Here is an 18558-nt window from a genome sequence, read left to right on the forward strand (position 1 = left end):
ACAGAGAAAGCTCGTTCACCACGGGTTTTGCAGCGTAGACGGGGAATCTGGAGTAGGTGTAGGTCACCTGAACGGAGAGTACTGCCCGGCACATAAGGAGTGAGTAACTCGGATATGTAAGGTGGTGCTAAGCCATTCAAGGCCTTAAAAACAAACAATAAAATTAATGCCCGTATCAGAGGGCCTGGTACCCCATACTCCCAGAGAACCCCCCACAGGGTCCCTCGAGGGACGTGGTCAAACACCTTCTCCAAATCCACAAAACACATGTAGACTGGTTGGGCAAATTCCCATGCACTCTCCAGGATCCCCCTAAGGGTATAGAGCTGGTCCAGTGTTCCACGGCCACGACAAAAACCACATTGCTCCTCCTAAATCTGAGGTTCAACAATCCGACGGACCCTCCTCTCCAGAACCCCTGAATAGACCTTACCAGGAAGGCTCAGGAGTGTGATCCCCCTGTAGTTGGAACACACCCTGCAGTCCCCCTTTTTAAATAAGGGGACCATCACCCCGGTCTGCCATTCCAGTGGGACTGCCCCCGATGTCCACGAGGTATTGCAGAGCCGCGTCAGCCAACACAGCCCCACAACATCCAGAGCCTTAAGGAATTCCGGGCGGATCTCACTCACCCCTGGAGCCTTGCCACAGAGGAGCTTTTTAACCACCTCAGTGACCTCAGCACCAGAGATCTGAGAGGCCAAACCAAAGTCCCCGGACACTGCTACCTCACTGAAAGACGTGCCGGTTGGATTGAGGAGGTCTTCGAAGTATTCTGCCCACCAATCCACAACATCCTGAGTAGAGGTCAGCAGCACACCGTCCCCACTAAAGAAAGTGTTGGTAGCGCACTGCAGCTTTTGATATTATGGATCATAACATCCTTCTCGACAGGCTCATAACCTGGATGGGACTTTCTGTCACAGTCCATAGTTGGTGCCAATATTATCTTGAAGGCAGGGGTTACGTATGTTGTCTCTATTGGTGATCACAAATCAAAGCTGATCACCATGACATGTGGGGTCCCCCAAGGATTAATTCTTGGACCACTGCTCTTCAATCTCTACATGCTCCCCCTGGGTCAGGTCATAAACAATAATATTACATATCATGCAGATGACACCCAGATCTACCTAGCTCTATCACCTAGTGATTGTGGTCCTCTAGACTCACTGTTGGTGTTTAGAGCAAATGAATGACTGGATGCAGTCAAACTTCCTCCAGTTAAACAAAGACAAGACTGAAGTTATCGTCTTTAGATCAAGGAAAGATAGGATGGAGGTTATTGCTCAGCTTGGATCCAGAGGATTAAAGACAAAGACTCAGGTTAGATATCTTGTTGTCATTATTGATTCTGGCCTGAGATTCACTGCTGGTCACATTAGGGCTATGACTAGATCAGCGTTTTATCTGCGTGAAATAGCACGACTCAGAAGTCACATCTACAGACAAGACCTAGAGAAACCAATTCATGCATTCGTCTCCATTCATCTCTTCTCAAAAAAGTTGGGAAGAAACTACAGTTTATTCAGAATGCTGTTGCTAGAGTCTTAACAGGAACCAAGAGAAGCGAGCACATCACTCCCGGTCTTAAAGCTCTAGACTGGTTACCAGTAAACTACAGAATCGTGTTCAAAGATCTACTGCTACATTATAAATTACTCAATGGCATGTGGCAAAAAATTTTGTTGGGTCTCTTTGCAGTATATACACCCAGCAGGGCTCTGAGATCCATAGGAAGTAGTCAACTGATAGAACCTCGAGTCAGAACCGAACAGGGAGAAGCTGCTTTCCGCTACTATGCTGCACAAAGATGGAATCAGCTTCCTCGTGACCTCAAATGTACCCCAACTCTAGAAACTTTAAAATCATAATTGAACACTTTCATATATTAATCCGTCTTTGAATAAATGTGTTTTATGCTGCACCTTCTGCACTGTAACGGTTCTCCCTTTAACATTGCCTTTTAATTTTATTTCTTACATCTAATTTTAGATGTGTGTGGCTAGGTGGAGAAACAGGGGCCCAGGTGGGATTTGATCCCCGGACGCCCGGGTGAGAGTCACGCATGCTAACCAGTAAGCCAAAGGGACATCCCCTTGGCCAAGTAGCCAGGGCGCATGATCAATCAGGTCCCTGTGACAGTACGTTCACGCTGTCACACGTGTAATAAAATTTCATCGAATTTTATTTGTGTATTTTAAACTTGATTCTTAAATCTACTGTTTTATGTTGTGATTTCATGATTTTAATGTTTTTCTGTTCTTGATGTTCTTGTACTCGAACAGCACACTGAATGGACTCTGTGTATGAAATGTGCTACTTAAATCGTATTTTATTTATAAAATTATTTATTTTCTCCTGTTTGTATTACTTTGCATCAAATTTGTCTTAAGTAAAAACTTATCTAGCTGCTAACAACGGGTGTTTACATATTAAGTCCTCTTTTTTTGTCTTTTGATTTGCCATCAGCATCAACTCTGTCACCACCTGCTGGTGAGGCACTAAGTTTTGCATCCTAAAACTGTATGCTTTGTGCCTAAATCAAGTTATCAGCCTAATTAATCATGAAACTTCCATCACTGAATAAAAAAATGTCATCCCCAAACATTTCTGGAGAGCTTATGTTATTTAAACGTGCTTGAGATGTTTGTGGCCTTTTGAAAGTACTCCTTTTTGTTTCAATAAAATTATGTGTTGGCTCTATGTGCAAGGAAATTAACTGTACCCTGTTAGAAATAGCAAATATATTGTTTTTAATGATGCGGGAACTCTAATGCCACACTCTTAGCACAGGTTTAGACTCTGATTTCATTTTCTTCAGTCATGAAGAGCACAGTAAAAGTGTGTGGAGGTTTGCAAAAGCTTTTGTGTTGATAAAGACAACAGAATCTAAACAGACAGACAATATAAAATGTTATACATGACGAGTCTTCACCATTTACTTTCTTATTTTTAATTTTAAACGTAAACCAGAAATTACACTTATTTTAAACTAAAATTGGTTTTTGCTGCATTGCCACGACTCAGTCAAGAAAATTAACTCCGTGCTGAAATCCACGAGTCTTTATGATCTAAGATAGTGGTGCTGAGCCAGCTGAAAGCTGTTTTCCTGCTATGTAAGCACATCAAGAGATCAGGAGACATCTTTTAACATGTTGCTGAGTCTGGACCTCAGTCTTTTTATCTCTACCGCTTAATCCGTGGGTCCAAACTGAAGAATTAAATTATAGCAATTTGAAGCTGAAACCACCAGCAGAACAACCAACTCCTCTCAATGTGTGCTTGGTGTACAAAACAAGCCACTCATGCTGGAAATATCTTTGTTTGGAGAACATTTTTGGAGCTAGAAGTTTAGATTCTGTTGTCTTTATCAACACAAAAGCTTTTGCAAACCTTCTGTCATGGTTCACGAGCCGCGGTGAGTGCTCCTCTTCTACTAACTATATATCTTGGAGTTATTTCCCACAGGTGAGGAGCAGAGGGGTCACCAGCTGCGCCGGATTTCCAATCAGGAGTACTGGTAAAAAGGGAGGATGGAGACACCACTCGACACCGGATGATTGCTCCAGTTTAGGTAGCCCCAGCCTCTTGTGTTTGTTTGATCACTAGAACTGGTGATTTGGATTATTAGGATTTATGACCACGGACTGTTCTTTGGATTCGCCTCTGAACCCTGTCTGCTTTGCCCTGTTCAGGAACCATGGACGTAATTTTTTTTTGGGGGGGGGGGGGGGGGGGGACAGGGGGGACATGTCCCCCCCACATTTTCCAAAGTCAAGTTTTGACCCCTGCACTTTTTACCATCCAAAACAATATTACGCTATATTAAATTAACACTGGATGAGCTCTAGGACCAAGCGGAAAACAACCGTTTGTGTTGAAGTCTGTTTCCCATTAGAGCATGCCGTAAAGATACCCCCCCCCCCCGTGTCCCCCCCACTTCTAAAGTGAAAATTACGTCCATGTCAGGAACACTCAACTACTTCCATTACCTTCGCCGCTTGAACCCCGAATCACCAGAACCACGTCCCATTCTCCTCCACCGTACCTGCCTTGGTCCTCTCCGCTTTCTCACCCACCTCGGCCAACGGGTCCTCCACCTGTGCTCACCTCGGCTCACCACCTTCCTCGTCATTCATGGCTTACTGTCTGGACTAACGCCTTACGGCACATCATCCACTGGACTTCCCAGTGCTGCTTTAGTTCCCAGTATAAAATAAAGAACTTTACGTCAACTTACCCAGTGGTGTCGAGTTGATTCTGCATGTCTTGGGTTAAACACCTTCCGCGAGTCATGACACCTCCACCCACTTTTACTGTGCTCTTCATGACTGAAGAACAAGAAATCAGAGTCTAAACCTGTGCAAAGACTGTGGCATTAGAGTTCCTGGATCTATACAAAAACATTTATTACTAAAAATCTCCATTTACTCATTTTTCTGTTTGTCAAAAACTGCAAGTCTCCCAAAAAGATCAATAGAACGTGTGAGATTTAAAAGCTGAGGGTTTTGTACTTTCAGAGATTCGTTAAAAACAGCAGTTGCCGTGTCATCTGTAGCCTGTTATGCCGTACAACTTCGCTGAGCGTCGTGTAGTATACAGGAGAGGCGATTGACACCACATGACTAGCTGCCAATCAGCAATCGTAAACTTGCATGAATTTCTGGCATGTTTGATATTTTGCTCACACTGCAAGCAGCTGTGACCCAAAAAGTGCCAGAACTGCTCACGGCGCATGTGCAAGCATGCGTCAACATGGCTCACCAGCTATTTCCCCTATTATCACACGTCGGTCATTTTTATTTATACACTTTGTTTTCGCACACAATGACAGGGATTGTCAAGAAAGTGTGTTTATGTCAAATAAAAGTGATAAAACATTGATTTACTTTCATTTTTTCGTCGTCCGCATCCAGCAGCCACAAATCCCTGCGTGACCTCGTACAGCACTACCAAGGGACAACAGAGACATCAATAACCAACACGTTCTCACACCCTAAGCGTCGGAAACAAACGCTTGGTCAGCCACCCTCCACGTCAGACCCCAGACGCCAAAAGTGCCCTTTTTCGTTACTTATATGCGAAAAGGGGGTTTTCCCTTTTGTAACTGCAGATCCCAATGCAGCGTAAAACTGACGTGATTAGATATCCGCTGATGCGGCACCGAACCCGCTCGTTTAACCGCACCTAAACCTTAACGTATCACTATTTATAACCTTCCCCTCTCCCTCATCCCAACCTTAACCCTCTTGCTACCTAAAACGTTACTCTCACTGTGATCAAGCATTTGTTTCCCACGCATTCTGACTCTGACAGTCAAGAGTCTGACTGTGAATTTTCGTATTTGCCGCCCAAGGGGAACGTTAGAACATACCATCTGGCAAGGGGGAGGTTACACATACCCTCTACTTTTAACCTCCACCGTGGTAGTTGAAACCTCCGCCTCGCGTTGGCTCGGTCCAAACTCGACCAATCACGAGGCGGCTCCCGCCGTTCACTTCATAGAGCCGGCTTTTAGAGAGATCGAATGTGTGTGTGTGTTCTGAGAGAGTCTGACAGCGCTGACACCTGGCTCAGACAGATAAAATAATAAACACCTACTACTATCTCACTATCTGTAAAGAGGTGTTGCCCGTCCCTGTCTTCTTCTGCTTCTTCCTCCTCTTCTCTCTCTCTCTCTCTCTCTCTCTCTCTCTCTCTCTCTCTCTCTCTCTCTCTCTCTCTCTCTCTCTCTCTCTCTCTCTCTCTCTCTCTCTCTCTCTCTCTCTCTCTCTCTCTCTCTCTCTCTCTCTCTCTCTCTCTCTCTCTCTCTCTCTCTCTCTCTCTCTCTCTCTCTCTCTCTCTCTCTCTCTCTCTCTCTCTCTCTCTCTCTCTCTCTCTCTCTCTCTCTCTCTCTCTCTCTCTCTCAATTGTGGCTTTTTAGAATGTTGCATTTTGTGACTAATCGGAATATTCAATGTATATTTCCTATTTTGGGATGTTTCTGTTATACTATCCAGGTGGTTCAGAACGCCTGTGCTCGGCTTCTGACCAAGTCCTCCAAACACACCCACATCACCCCGCTTCTCCTCCAGCTTCACTGGCTGCCAGTCAACTTCAGGGTTCATTTCAAGATCCTGGTTCTGGTCCATAGGGCCTTACATGGACATGCACCATCTTACATTGGTGATCTTCTTAGTCCCTACACCCCCAGCAGGTCCCTGAGGTCCAGTGATCAAAGCCTACTGGTTGTGCAGCACCAGGCTAAAGGTCAAAGGTGACAGATCCTCTGCTGCTGTGGCCCCCAGACTCTGGACCTCTCTCCCCCTGAGCCTGAGATCAGTGGACTCAGTGGTCTCCTTTAAAAAGCAGCTGAAGACTCACTTGTTCAAGCTGGCTTTTGTATGACCTTCTTCACCTCTCTCTCTTTATTCTGCTCTCCCACCTATTCCACCTTCCTCAGGATCCACTGATTTCCCTCTTTCCTGTTCACTCTCTCTCTTTCTTAACATTTTTTTAATCTCAATTACCGATTTTTGCTCATTTTAAAAATATTTTTAAACATTTTCTAAATGCTTTTTTATATTTTTACATTTTTTGTTTTTGTGAAGCGCCTCGTGATTTTTATCTTGAGAGGCGCTATAGAAATGATATTTTCTTCTTCTTCTTCTTCTATCCAGTGGACGCAGACACAGGGGAGGGCGAATCAGAACACATTTAGGGATTCTTGTAAAACTCACCAAGATGGGACCAGAGAAGGAGAAAAGTAGCAGTAAATCACAATAAAGGAGATGAGAGGAAGGTTGATGGCAATGAGTTGAGTGGAAAAAAACGTCTTAAACATGCTGATGGATGGATGGACGGATGGATGACTAAGTAAGATGATAAATAGAAGAAGGGACTGAAGGATGAATGGGTGGATGCCTTGACGCATGGCCCCCGGGAATCAGCCATTATACATGCAACTGTCACTCAAGATTAGAGGCATAATTAAACTTGTGTGTGTGTGTGTGTGTGTGTGTGTGTGTGTGTGTGTGTGTGTGTGTGTGTGTGTGTGTGTGTGTGGGAGGAACAGACTGACAGAGATTGATGGTGAGGGGAAAGCAGGCCATTATGTTGTGTAGCTAAAGCAGTGATAGCCTCTCCACCTCACTGTCTGTTTAAGCTCCTGGCCATTTTAGAGGTGTGGCACAACCGACCACAGAGCGCACACACACACACACACACACACCCACACATATTGACTCTCCTACTTTTAAATGCTGAATTTGGCTGAACCTTGGACTATTTAAAGGCACTAATACCATCTCTAATTAAGGGCAACGGGGCATGTTGATGAGCCAAACAACTTTTTCTACAATGCTTTTATGTCCAACATCACAGTGAAATAAAACTGGAAAACTCTTTGACATCTTGAAGAGGATCCCCCAAGAAAAAAAAAAACGACACACTTTCACTTCGTCGGGTTTTGAATGTGGTTGAAGGTCGTACCCGTGAGCAGCTGCAAGTCGACCAAAGCTGCATCTTTCTCTGTGAGAGTGAAAGAAGCCCTTGCTCCCCGCAGAGCTGAGCAGCAGCCTCAACAAGTCAGCCAGCAGCAGCCTCAGCAGGGACAAGGTCAGGAGGCATGCCTTCAAAATAAAAGCGATTTTAAAAAACATTCACAAAGGGATGTGCAAGTTCTGGGTCCGCTAACAATAATGGATTCAAATAAAACAGGAAAAAATAACTATGTTCTACAGTGAGTGTCTTGATTCTTCCGTATCCTGCTGGTGCTCACGAGTCACTGTTCTGCATGTTTTGGTTGTTTCTCTGCTCCAACAAATCTGTTTCAACGGTTTAATCACAACAGAGGGCCAGCAAGCTCTGCAGAAACCCTCTAATCATCAACTGATTTAAACCAGGTTTGATAGAGGCAGACAAACCTTTAAATTTTGAAGACACCTGCACACATTTTCACACTAAAGGCTCATTTAAAAGCTGCATCTAACCAACCACTTTTGGGCCCACGTGGGGTGGAACAATAGAAGCAATGGAAACTTCTTAAATTCAAAGGTTTCTCTGCTCTGACACACCAGATTTTAACTGGTGGGTGATTCGCAGGCTCGTGCAGAGCTTGATCACCTGCTGAAGAGGTGATTAAACAGTTGAATCAGGTGTGTTGAAGCAGGGAAACAACTAACACACACTGGACATTGGCTCTTGTGGACCAGGTTTGGAGATCCCTGCAAAAAGACTGACACTTTCTCTCTAGCAATGCATCAGTTCAACTCATCACAAAGCAAAAAGTAAAATAAATATAAATGCAACTGATTCTTTTATTCTCTTAGAATAAAACTTAATAAACATTATTAGAAGTGAAGAGACTTTATGGATCCCACAGGGGGGGAATTCACTTGTTACAGCAACAACACCACTTAAAGAGCGAGTCTTACTCCACCCCCACTTCCTGCAACAAATGCTTTTGCCTGGCAGACCGAGAGGGCGGAGCGGCTAACAAGTACACACACACACACACACACAGGCCTACAATGGCACTGTGACATTATATGGTTCCAGCTGACATCATAGGGTGCCTTTTAGCCAAAAGAGCTCCAGACATCACGTGACTCTCAGAGAGTAGACGCCATGTTGGCAGGCAACAAAGGTAAACAAAAGGAACGGGGTCGGCTTGGATTTTACTCCGTCGGAGTTTACTTCACACTTTAAAAAGGAAGAAATCGTTTTATATAGTCAGAAATTAAATAGACTAAACATCTCCGACCCTTACCGTGCCCCTGGGATACTTTTTTAAAAACGCCAGAAGCTGTCGTAGCGGACCTCTTACCGGATATGAGATGCCCTGACATTTATAATTTATAAAACGAATTAAACAAAAACACAAATAACATATTTACACGTAAGTAGTTTAAATAGAGTGCTGTGCTGTTTGAATGTATAAACTGAACTCCAAGAGAAATCACTAGTTTGATTTTTTTCCGTGAATAATATAAATATGTCAGGCAGGAGCGTCTCAGGATCTGTCTGAGATCCGTCTCGGTGAGACAGATAATAGCAATCCAAAGTGCTTTTTATGTGTGATCTGACAATTGATCAACCATTGCTTAAAAATTAAATACAGCTTAGCCGGTTAATTGCTGTCATCATAAAACACGTAAACGGCAGCACGCAGAACTCACGAGGCAACGTTTTACGTGACGTTTACTTGTTGCTATGAGTAATAAGACAGAAAAAGCCACGCCAAAATAAGTTAAGGAAGCCCACTAAGAATCGTAATAAAAGCATTTAAAATAAATACCATACACAGATGAGGAAACGTGGGTTTAACTACCTGATATGAAGCGGTCGCTGCATAAGCGAAAACCTTTACTCTCGGGATCCCACAGTTTTATTTTAGCCCGGTCACTAGTGCGTTTTATTACAATGATCCAACGTTTGCGGCGTTCCGGATCTTGGGGAATCCTGTAGATGGCTCATTCCTTATGTCGTCCGCGTCTGTTCTGCATCCTGGGGCACAACAGGAATCTACCATATTTCCCGTCTGATTGAGTTTTCTGACAATAACAAATAGTCCAGCTGCGGGCTTCTGCCTGCCAATATGGCGCCGTTTCGATTTGAACTGTTGCATGCCGGGAGAAGTGAGGTCAGCTCCCGGAGCTCTATAGTGATAGCGATTAAATTCAAATGCAGGGCTGAGTTTTACCGGAAAAGGGCGTAACACTGACAGTTTAGGCAGAAAATTTAAATTTTTACTATGATACTCTAAAGTGCCAAATTATTGTCTACACATGTCTACAGCACGATTAGACACTCATTTATATAGTTACCAGCACAAAAGTTGATTTGGGGGTGACTTGCTCTTTAAGAAAACAATAACAGGTACAAGTATAAATACATAGGCATAGCTATATTGTAACCTTCGACCACTAAAAGCCACAAATAAAAAAAGGAAGAACTTGGGTTCTGGAACTATGCAGCATACTGTAAGGAACAGTCATACTATGTAAATCTGGTATTGCAGTTATTGAACACATACTGAGTATTGCATGGATGTTATTGTGTACCAGGATAATGCCGGTAAAGCTTAAAATGAGGAGTTATACTCTTTCTGCAGAGGGGACGAAAGATTTATGGTAGCATTCTGTTTTACATCTGGGATGTCTCGGTCTGCTTCTGAAGGAGCTGTCCATGGCCTCCATAGTGGAACGCAGTAGGTGGGAGGGGACTTTTGAGATGTTTAAACTTCTGTAATCCAGGCCATTCCCCTCAGACATGTGGCCGACAATGGCCAAGTCATCAGAGAGCTTCTGGAGCTGTCAGCTGCTGGTGTTGTAGGTGAAGTCCCGGGAGTAGAAGGTGAAGAGAAAGGGTGAGAGCACCGTACCCTGCGGAGCTCCAGTACTGCACACAACCACCTCAGACATACATTGTGCAGCCTCACATAATGTGGCCTGTTGGTGAGGAAGTTGGTGGCCCATGCGGGCAGACGTTCATCCACTCCTGCACCCCTCATGGTGTTGAAGGCACTTGAGAAGTGGAAGAACACGATTCTGCATTAAATGTAAACATCATGAACAACAGTTTGTTATTTTCTTCGTTCGTTCTTCGTCTTCCTCCGCTTATCCGGGTCCGGGTCGCGGGGGCAGCATCCCAACTAGGGAGCTCCAGGCCGTCCTCTCCCCGGCCTTGTCCACCAGCTCCTCCGGCAGGACCCCAAGGCGTTCCCGGACCAGATTGGAGATGTAACCTCTCCAACGTGTCCTGGGTCGACCCGGGGGCCTTCTGCCGGCAGGACATGCCCGAAACACCTCCCCGGGGAGGCGTCCAGGAGGCATCCTGACCAGATGCCCAAACCACCTCAACTGGCTCCTTTCGATCCGGAGGAGCAGCGGTTCTACTCCGAGTCCCTCCCGAATGTCCGAGCTCCTCACCCTATCTCTAAGGCTGAGCCCGGCCACCCTACGGAGGAAACTCATTTCGGCCGCTTGTATCCGCGATCTCGTTCTTTCGGTCATTACCCAAAGCTCATGACCATAGGTGAGGATTGGGACGTAGATCGACCGGTAAATCGAGAGCCTGGCTTTCTGGCTCAGCTCCCTCTTCCCCACGACAGATCGGCTCAGCGTCCGCATCACTGCAGACGCCGAACCAATCCGCCTGTCGATCTCCCGATCCCTCCTACCCTCACTCGTGAACAAGACCCCGAGATACTTAAACTCCTCCACTTGAGGTAGGACCTCTCCCCCGACCCGGAGGTGGCAAGCCACCCTTTTCCGGTCGAGAACCATGGTCTCAGATTTGGAGGTGCTGATCCTCATCCCAACCGCTTCACATTCGGCCGCGAACCTACCCAGCAAGAGCTGAAGGTCAGAGCTGGATGAAGCTAGGAGGACCACATCATCCGCAAAAAGCAGAGACGAGATTCTCCTGCCACCAAACTCGACACACTCCACACCACGGCTGCGTCTAGAAATTCTGCCCATAAAAGTGATGAACAGAACCGGTGACAAAGGGCAGCCCTGGCGGAGTCCAACCCTCACTGGGAACAGGTCCGACTTAGTACCGGCTATGCGGACCAAACTCACGCTCCTCTGGTAAAGGGACTGAATGGCCCTTAACAGAAAGCCACCCACCCCATACTCCTGGAGCGTCCCCCACAGGGTGCCCCTGGGGACACGGTCATAAGCCTTCTCCAAATCCACAAAACACATGTGGACTGGTTGGGCAAACAGTTTGTTATTTCCTAAATTAAAAGCACTCGCCACACAACTTGACACATTTCAAACACGAACGTGCCTGCTTGACTTAAAAGCACACGCTCAAGTCTTGTTATAACAACAGTAGCCAACTAATGCTAAAAGTGCGGTTCAAAAAAGACAGAACACAACAGCAGTTTCCTGTGTTGAGCACTTTTATTTTGAAATCCGTCACCGGAACAGCGCTGTAGCGGTGTGGTGTTTGACTTGACAGATGGCAGGCGGGAGACGCTCTTCTCAGCTGTCTCCCTCGGTCCGTTGGTCCGTCCCGGTTCCCATTGTCTCCCCTTTTTCCCACTTCTTCAAATCAAGACCGAGACGACCAACTGAAGCAGCCCTGGTGCGGCTCTCTCCGCCTTTTGCGCTTTTGGACACTTCCAAACGACACTCAGCGTTCCCTTCGGGACACGCTCATCATTGTTATTATATTTATTTATTTGTTTATTTAAAAATATCGGTACTGTAGAGATGTTTTGTGTATATTGTGACAGAGGAGGCTGCGAGTGACGCGACCGGTGCGCTGACGGATCTTCTAATGAGCGGCGTTGCGGAGATGAACCGGAGGAAGGGGACTCATTAGCCACACAAGCCGCTGAAAGCATCTTCCAGAGGGCTGTTGACGTCTCCCAGAGCCCTAGCAGCAAATCTAGTCGGCGTCGTCTCCGGATAAGTCACAAGACTCAGTGTTTGAAACTCAAAAGAGGGCGTTTGGCCGGAGGATGCTGCCGCTCCGTGCGCGCTTCTTCCCCTGAGAGTAGGGAGTGCGTCTCGTCTGGGAGACGAGGCAGGGACCACCTTCACCTGTCTTCTTCACCTGACATCAGGCTCCTGTGATCAGATGAACGCACGAGGCGCTTAATCGGATTATTAGGCAAGAAATCTGAACAGATAATATCACCTTCTGTCTGATTTCTTTCCCAGTGTCTACGCGGCTGCTCTGGAGGATTGTGTCCGTTTCAACGCGGTTGAGGATGCGACTAAACGTGGTGATCCCGATTATTAGTCCATTAGGTGATGTCCGGACAAGTGGACCCTGAGTGGACGCGGTTGTGACCTTTTGTCTTTACTAGGAGTGTTTTTCACACCTCAGATCCGATTCGTGCAATCTGAGAGGAGACCTATTTACAGAATATGTCTGGGGATTAATCAAGCTGCAGATAATAACTGCTGGACCCGAACTGACCCCAGATCCCACTTCCCATCTTTGATCCGTGACCTCCATCTATCCAGGGGACCACTTTAGGCTGTTACCATCGGAATGAAGTAGTCACCTCTGATTGCCCTGAGCACCAGAGAGCACTTGCTGTTGGCGAGACAACCCCTCCCTGGGCTGTTTTAGGATTGTGAAAGACAATATTTGGGAGTTATCTGGACTTTTTTGCCCCAGGTGGACCACATAGCAGAGAGAGGAGGAAGGACATCATGGGGTGCTGCAGCGGCAGGTGCACCTTGGCCTTTGTCTGCGGCATGCAGCTGGTAAGTGCTGAGATTACTATTGATTCTGTGAAGATAATGATCGGTCAGGAGAGAGAAAAAGGTTCTTTAAAACTCTTGTAGCTCAGCACACAAACAAGTTGCTGTGGTGAACGATTTCCACATTGATGTGTAGCACAAAAGTTCAGGAGATAATATGTTTCGAAAGGGTCATAATACCAGGTATTATGTTGCTTTAGATGAATAAAATCCACTTTTGAAGGGAGCTGTGGGACTGTACTAGAGATCTGCCGTGACCTTTGATGGATTGAGAAGAGACAGATGAGACACAAACGTATTTTGGCCAGATCAGCGTGAGGTGCAGGGGGCATATGGAGAACAATGCCAGGAAAGGAGGAGACCGACGTAAAGCATCAACAGTTGTAGATCTGTCACTCAGCTTGCTGCTCTTTCTTTCTCCTGTCACCATCTGTGGTGTTGGGAGCTGATACCAGGCTAGACAAAAGGCAGAAAAAGATGCAAAGCCTACAAGTGAGGATTTTTTTTTTCAAAAATCACAAAAAACAGAGGAGAGTCTGTCCCAGAACCCTTAGATAAACCTGAAGCAGTGGTCACGTTTTAGGGGTTTTAGGACAGGATGCTATTTAGACTCTTTAGAGCCGGTGTCAGCTGTAGCACTGCTCCTTGTCCTCTCTGCCACTCAAACTGCAGGCTGCCGTGGAGTCGCCTGACCGTCAAATCAGAAATATTTGGAGGCACATTGTGACCTCTGTGGTCCTCCCTTTACAGCAGAGTGGCTCTTTGACACTGAATTACTAACTGACGCATGCACTTCTTTAAAAATTATGAAAATCAGTCGTTTTGTTTTGAAACTCGACCAGCTTATGGTTGGGGGGGCGTGTGTGGGGGGGGGGGGGCACAGTACGTTTCATGGAAATTTTTTTGTAGCTCAACAGCAACGGTGGCACAGGAGTTAAGTGCTCGCCCCGTAATCAGAGGGTTGCAGGTTCGAGCCCTGCTCAGTCTGTCGCTGTCGTTGTGTCCTTGGGCAAGACACTTAACCCACGTTGCCTGCTGGTGGTGGTCGGAGGGACCGGTGGCGCCAGTGCTCGGCAGCCTCGCCTCTGTCAGTGCGCCCCAGGGCAGCTGTGGCTACATCGTAGCTCATCCCCACCAGTGTGTGAATGTGTGTGTGAATGGGTGAATGACTGATTGTGTTGTAAAGCGCCTTGGGGGGTTCCAGGACTCTAGAAGGCGCTATATCAAATACAGACCATTTACCATTTACACCCGGCGGTTATAAAAGCAACAGCAGAGGAGACTCGTTTAAGGTGCTAAACCACAGAAGAAGAGATGTTTAGACGTTACGGTGGAGCCGTCACATGAGAATGACTTTTGCTGAGGTGAAAGATCCGAGAACATGCCTTCATGGTTCACATTCATTCTAATGTTCTGTCGTTAGTTCAAATTGCTGCTGGAGCGATGTTGAAGCAGGAGCAAGCCAAATATGGCACAGAAGTGCTACGAGCAGGAAGTGCCCCAATTTTGGATTATAAATAGTATTATCAATTATTATTGGGTGGCGGGGTTCAGATGAACGTGTCTATGATCAGATCAAATACTCTTATTTCACATGAAAGAAAATGTAATAAAACAGACAGGAAAACGTTGCTGCTGTTTAGTGAATAATATTTACTCAAATGACTGAAAAACTGCTTTCAAATGTGTGTTCTTTTAGATGCTTTTCAACTTTTTCATATTTTTAAATCTTTTTCCTAAGCCACTATGTGCTAAAATGACCCTTTATCTGGTTAATGAAAGGTTGCTCAGACCCAACTGCCCATGTGGCCAGAATACCACACTTGCAACTTCAGAGTTGGTGGCTGCTACCTGCTGTTGGAGGGAGTAGTGGGGTGGAGTGGAGCTGACATGGTGGAGCTGGAGTCTGTATCTAGCATGTTTACTGCATGTTTTAGATCGTGAACGCAGCTGATTTGTTGGATTTAGTAATTAATTGCTCCTTTAGAAACTAATGAAAACTGGGGAGACATTAAAGTGTTAAAAAACAAACTCACAGCAAGGGGATGAGTTTCATTTTCAGTTTAACTACAGTGAATGCATGACGGACACTAGGGGGTGCTAAAAGCAAGCAAACTACCAAGTATCCCTTTAAAATGTGTCTGTTTTGTTCACAGATAAAGGGATAGTTCCAAAAATTAAAAATAGGCTTTTGTTGGGTGGTTTTGTACAACTAACATCTTATCTGTAGACAGCTCTTTCACTAACCTCAGTTTGGAGAAACAGAGATTAGTTCTGTTCTGTTTTATACATCTTTACACTATTGTCACTTTTGCATCACCTAGATAACTGCCAGAGGTTCCTCTGAGGTTCTTCTGGTCCATATTGACATGGCAGCATCACATAGTTATATCCGCAAAGTTAATATCCTGTTCCACCACATCTCTACATTTCTAGACTGAGATCTGTTGACTGTTGTGGTGTTAAAAGTAGCCAGTTAGAGATCGCCTGAGGTTTGTGACATGGTGGAAGCTGAAAAACGCTACAAAACCATGGACTGATGGTGACCTGGCTTTGTTGCTACTGGACTTGTAAGTAATACTATTGTTTGTCCACTAGTGTGGATCTTTTTGATTCGTGGCTTATTTAGTAAGGCTTGGCTCATGTTAGTGTGTTAGCATTAGCCACAGCAGGCTGCAGCAGGGTTGTTCACAGTAGTTGTAATTCCACTTTCAACCAGTAGGACAGAAGAGCCCTGCTCTGTGCTGCTTTAATAATTGCTCCTTTGGTGCATATGTCAGGCTGAATACTCTGAAGGCTAACGCAGGAAATGAAAGAAACCAAACTAGACAGCTCTCTGAAATGTTTCCATGACGAAAGGACTCTTACACACATTTCTCCATGTGTGTCCAGAAAGTGAGCACACACCTTGACACACTTAGTAATGGAACACTGATGCACAAACCCAAAGAGGAAAGCCGCCGCTGTGGCATTCTGGGCATGGGAAAATAATGTGCTGTATGCGACCTATTGAGACGATGAATTGGACTCTTTTACAGCCCCCACAAATCATTGTGTGTTCAACACAAAAGGGAAAATATTGGAAAATCACCCATAAGTTATTTTGTGCCTGACCTATATGAGAGTCTACGCTTCTAAAAAGCCCCATAGAGCTGTGAAATAGGACATCTCTGAGCACATTTTCATTTGAATAAGAGATGCAGTCGTACTAGTGAACATGTCTACATCTGAATAATGTTGCCACACGCGGTCTGCACGGATGAAACACACCACTGTGCTGTAAATGGCGATGCTGCGTGTTCCGATGGGTGTTATAATGGGAGTGTGTGTGTGTGTGAATGAGATTCTGTCACAGAGATAGTCATTGCGTCTAATGCAGTGGAACTAATGCTACGCCGTAGCAAACAACACGTTTTGCTCTGTTAACTGTTGCAACAGCTAAGCCAGCTGATGCCGCCGCTAGCTGAGCTAGAGGTTGAACACTACTGTACACTACAGCTCGGTTATGCACAGTTAGCCATGTTGCCATTCAGACAGAAGCCTCCACGGCATTTCTTTTCTCTTAAAGGACGCTCACTCCAAGATGTGAAGGTGTTTCCTCCTCTGCTGAAAGCAAAGTTTGTTTATCACAAATTGCGTTTAATTGGTTTGGCTAATAGGCGACTTTGCAGAGAACAGAAAAGAATAATTTCTTCTGCTGTGTCTTAAGTAGTAGAGATGACAGCTTGTGAAACTTAACAGCAAATTTCACCCCGCTTCATTAGTTAGGTTAATTGCAAAGAGCTTTTGCAACCACAGCTGAGCAGAGATCAATGATCCAGGCTTGGAGATAAATCTTCTTCCCAGCTGACACCTCCGTGTGTCAGACACACTCAGTTCAGTCATGGCTGATGCAAAATAAAAGGAATTCATTCATTTGTTCGTGACGTTAGGAGTTACGTATGGCTTCAGTCACTGGCTGGTTTTACGCGGTCCCAGATGGAGTTGGTGTTGTCATCATCACAAGAAAACATTTGCTTTGTTTTGATTTAATTTTGACTGAAAGTCAACCTAAAACGTTAAAATTTATATGCTATTGGAAAAAGGAAATCAATGCTCATTACGGGTGAGTTACCATCACAAAATTAAAGGAAAACAGTTGTTGCTGCTGAAAGCTACGCAGCAGGACTTAAAATAAGAGGCAAAAACAACAGAAGCTGTTGCGTCCTGAGCCTCTTCATCATCAGTGAGTCAAACAGAACATAAATGAGATATTAAACAAAAGCTCAACTCTGTTATGTGGTGAGAAATATGAAATCTAGTGTAAATTTAGGGATGTGAATCTTAGAGCAACTCACGATTTGTAGTGATGTGTCGGTCGCGAACGAACCGGCTCTAAGAGCCGGCTCTTTGAAGTGAACGACGGGAGCCGGCTCGTCATTGGGAGCCGTCCCCTCCCCTCCCCCCTCCCCCCTGCCTTGGTGAAAGCTACAGGTCAACATGTGTAACTGCGTGTCCAGACCGTCCACACAGAGCAGTAGGGGCGGGGAAGAGGAAGGATCAGACTCAGACACACAGCAGAGCACATGCGAGTGGAAGGAGACAAGAGGGAATGAGGAGGAGAAAATAGGCGAGCAAGAGGGAGGGGAGTGCGACAAAGACGGTGAGAAAATGAGCGCCAGCAGTCGGAAAGTGGAGATTTCTTAAAGTGTTCAGTTATTAAATTAATAGAAATGATAAATGTTTGATATATTGCTATTTTTTTACATTAGTAAATTATTTTACATATAGTTTAGCATTATTTTGGTTATAAATGTACTCTACGCAACAGAAAATCTGAGGAGCCACTTAGGAGCCGAAAGAGACGGCTCTTTTTGTGAGCTGAGCCAAAAAAACCGGCTCTCTAATAAGAGCCGGAATTCCCATCACTAACGATTTGATTCGATTCAGAATCGATTCTTGATTTAAATCGATTCATAATCAGTATTAACAAAGAGTGTCAGTTCAAGGATTAACTCCTTTGTTGTACAAGTTAGTTAAAGCTGTGGGAAATTTTTTATTTGACTTTAAGCTGGTCATGATAAAAAAATGCAAATTTACAAGGTAATATAAAGTGATTCTAAAACTGTAAACAGAAACAATCTTTTGACCAAAAGGCAACATTTATTTTTGCTTACCTTGTAAAATATAACAAATCTTTAGTTACCTAACTGTAGCTTTGAAAGTAATACAGTCAAATACTTTTTAAGTATCTGTGGAAACAAGTTTAACATTTGAGTCCTCAACCTGTTTAAAAAAGTGCCTCAGATTTCTTACAAAGGAAAATGTGTTCTCTCATTTATCAATAACTTCAAATAAACACATGAGT

At 45.0% G+C, this 18558-nt stretch overlaps 1 protein-coding gene across 1 annotated transcript in view; it reads left to right on the plus strand.

Annotated features, from left to right (window-relative positions):
• The first annotated feature begins 13004 nt into the window (after nt 1-13004).
• Nucleotides 13005-18558, plus strand: part of nkain2 (sodium/potassium transporting ATPase interacting 2) — a 134856-nt gene continuing 129302 nt past the window's right edge. The window contains exon 1 of the mRNA XM_070548874.1: nt 13005-13214. Within this exon, the coding sequence (XP_070404975.1) occupies nt 13161-13214 (54 nt within the window). The 5' untranslated portion in view covers nt 13005-13160. The remainder of the gene's footprint in view (nt 13215-18558) is intronic.

This window comes from Nothobranchius furzeri, chromosome 2, assembly GCF_043380555.1.
Source record: "Nothobranchius furzeri strain GRZ-AD chromosome 2, NfurGRZ-RIMD1, whole genome shotgun sequence".
NCBI lineage: Eukaryota > Metazoa > Chordata > Actinopteri > Cyprinodontiformes > Nothobranchiidae > Nothobranchius > Nothobranchius furzeri.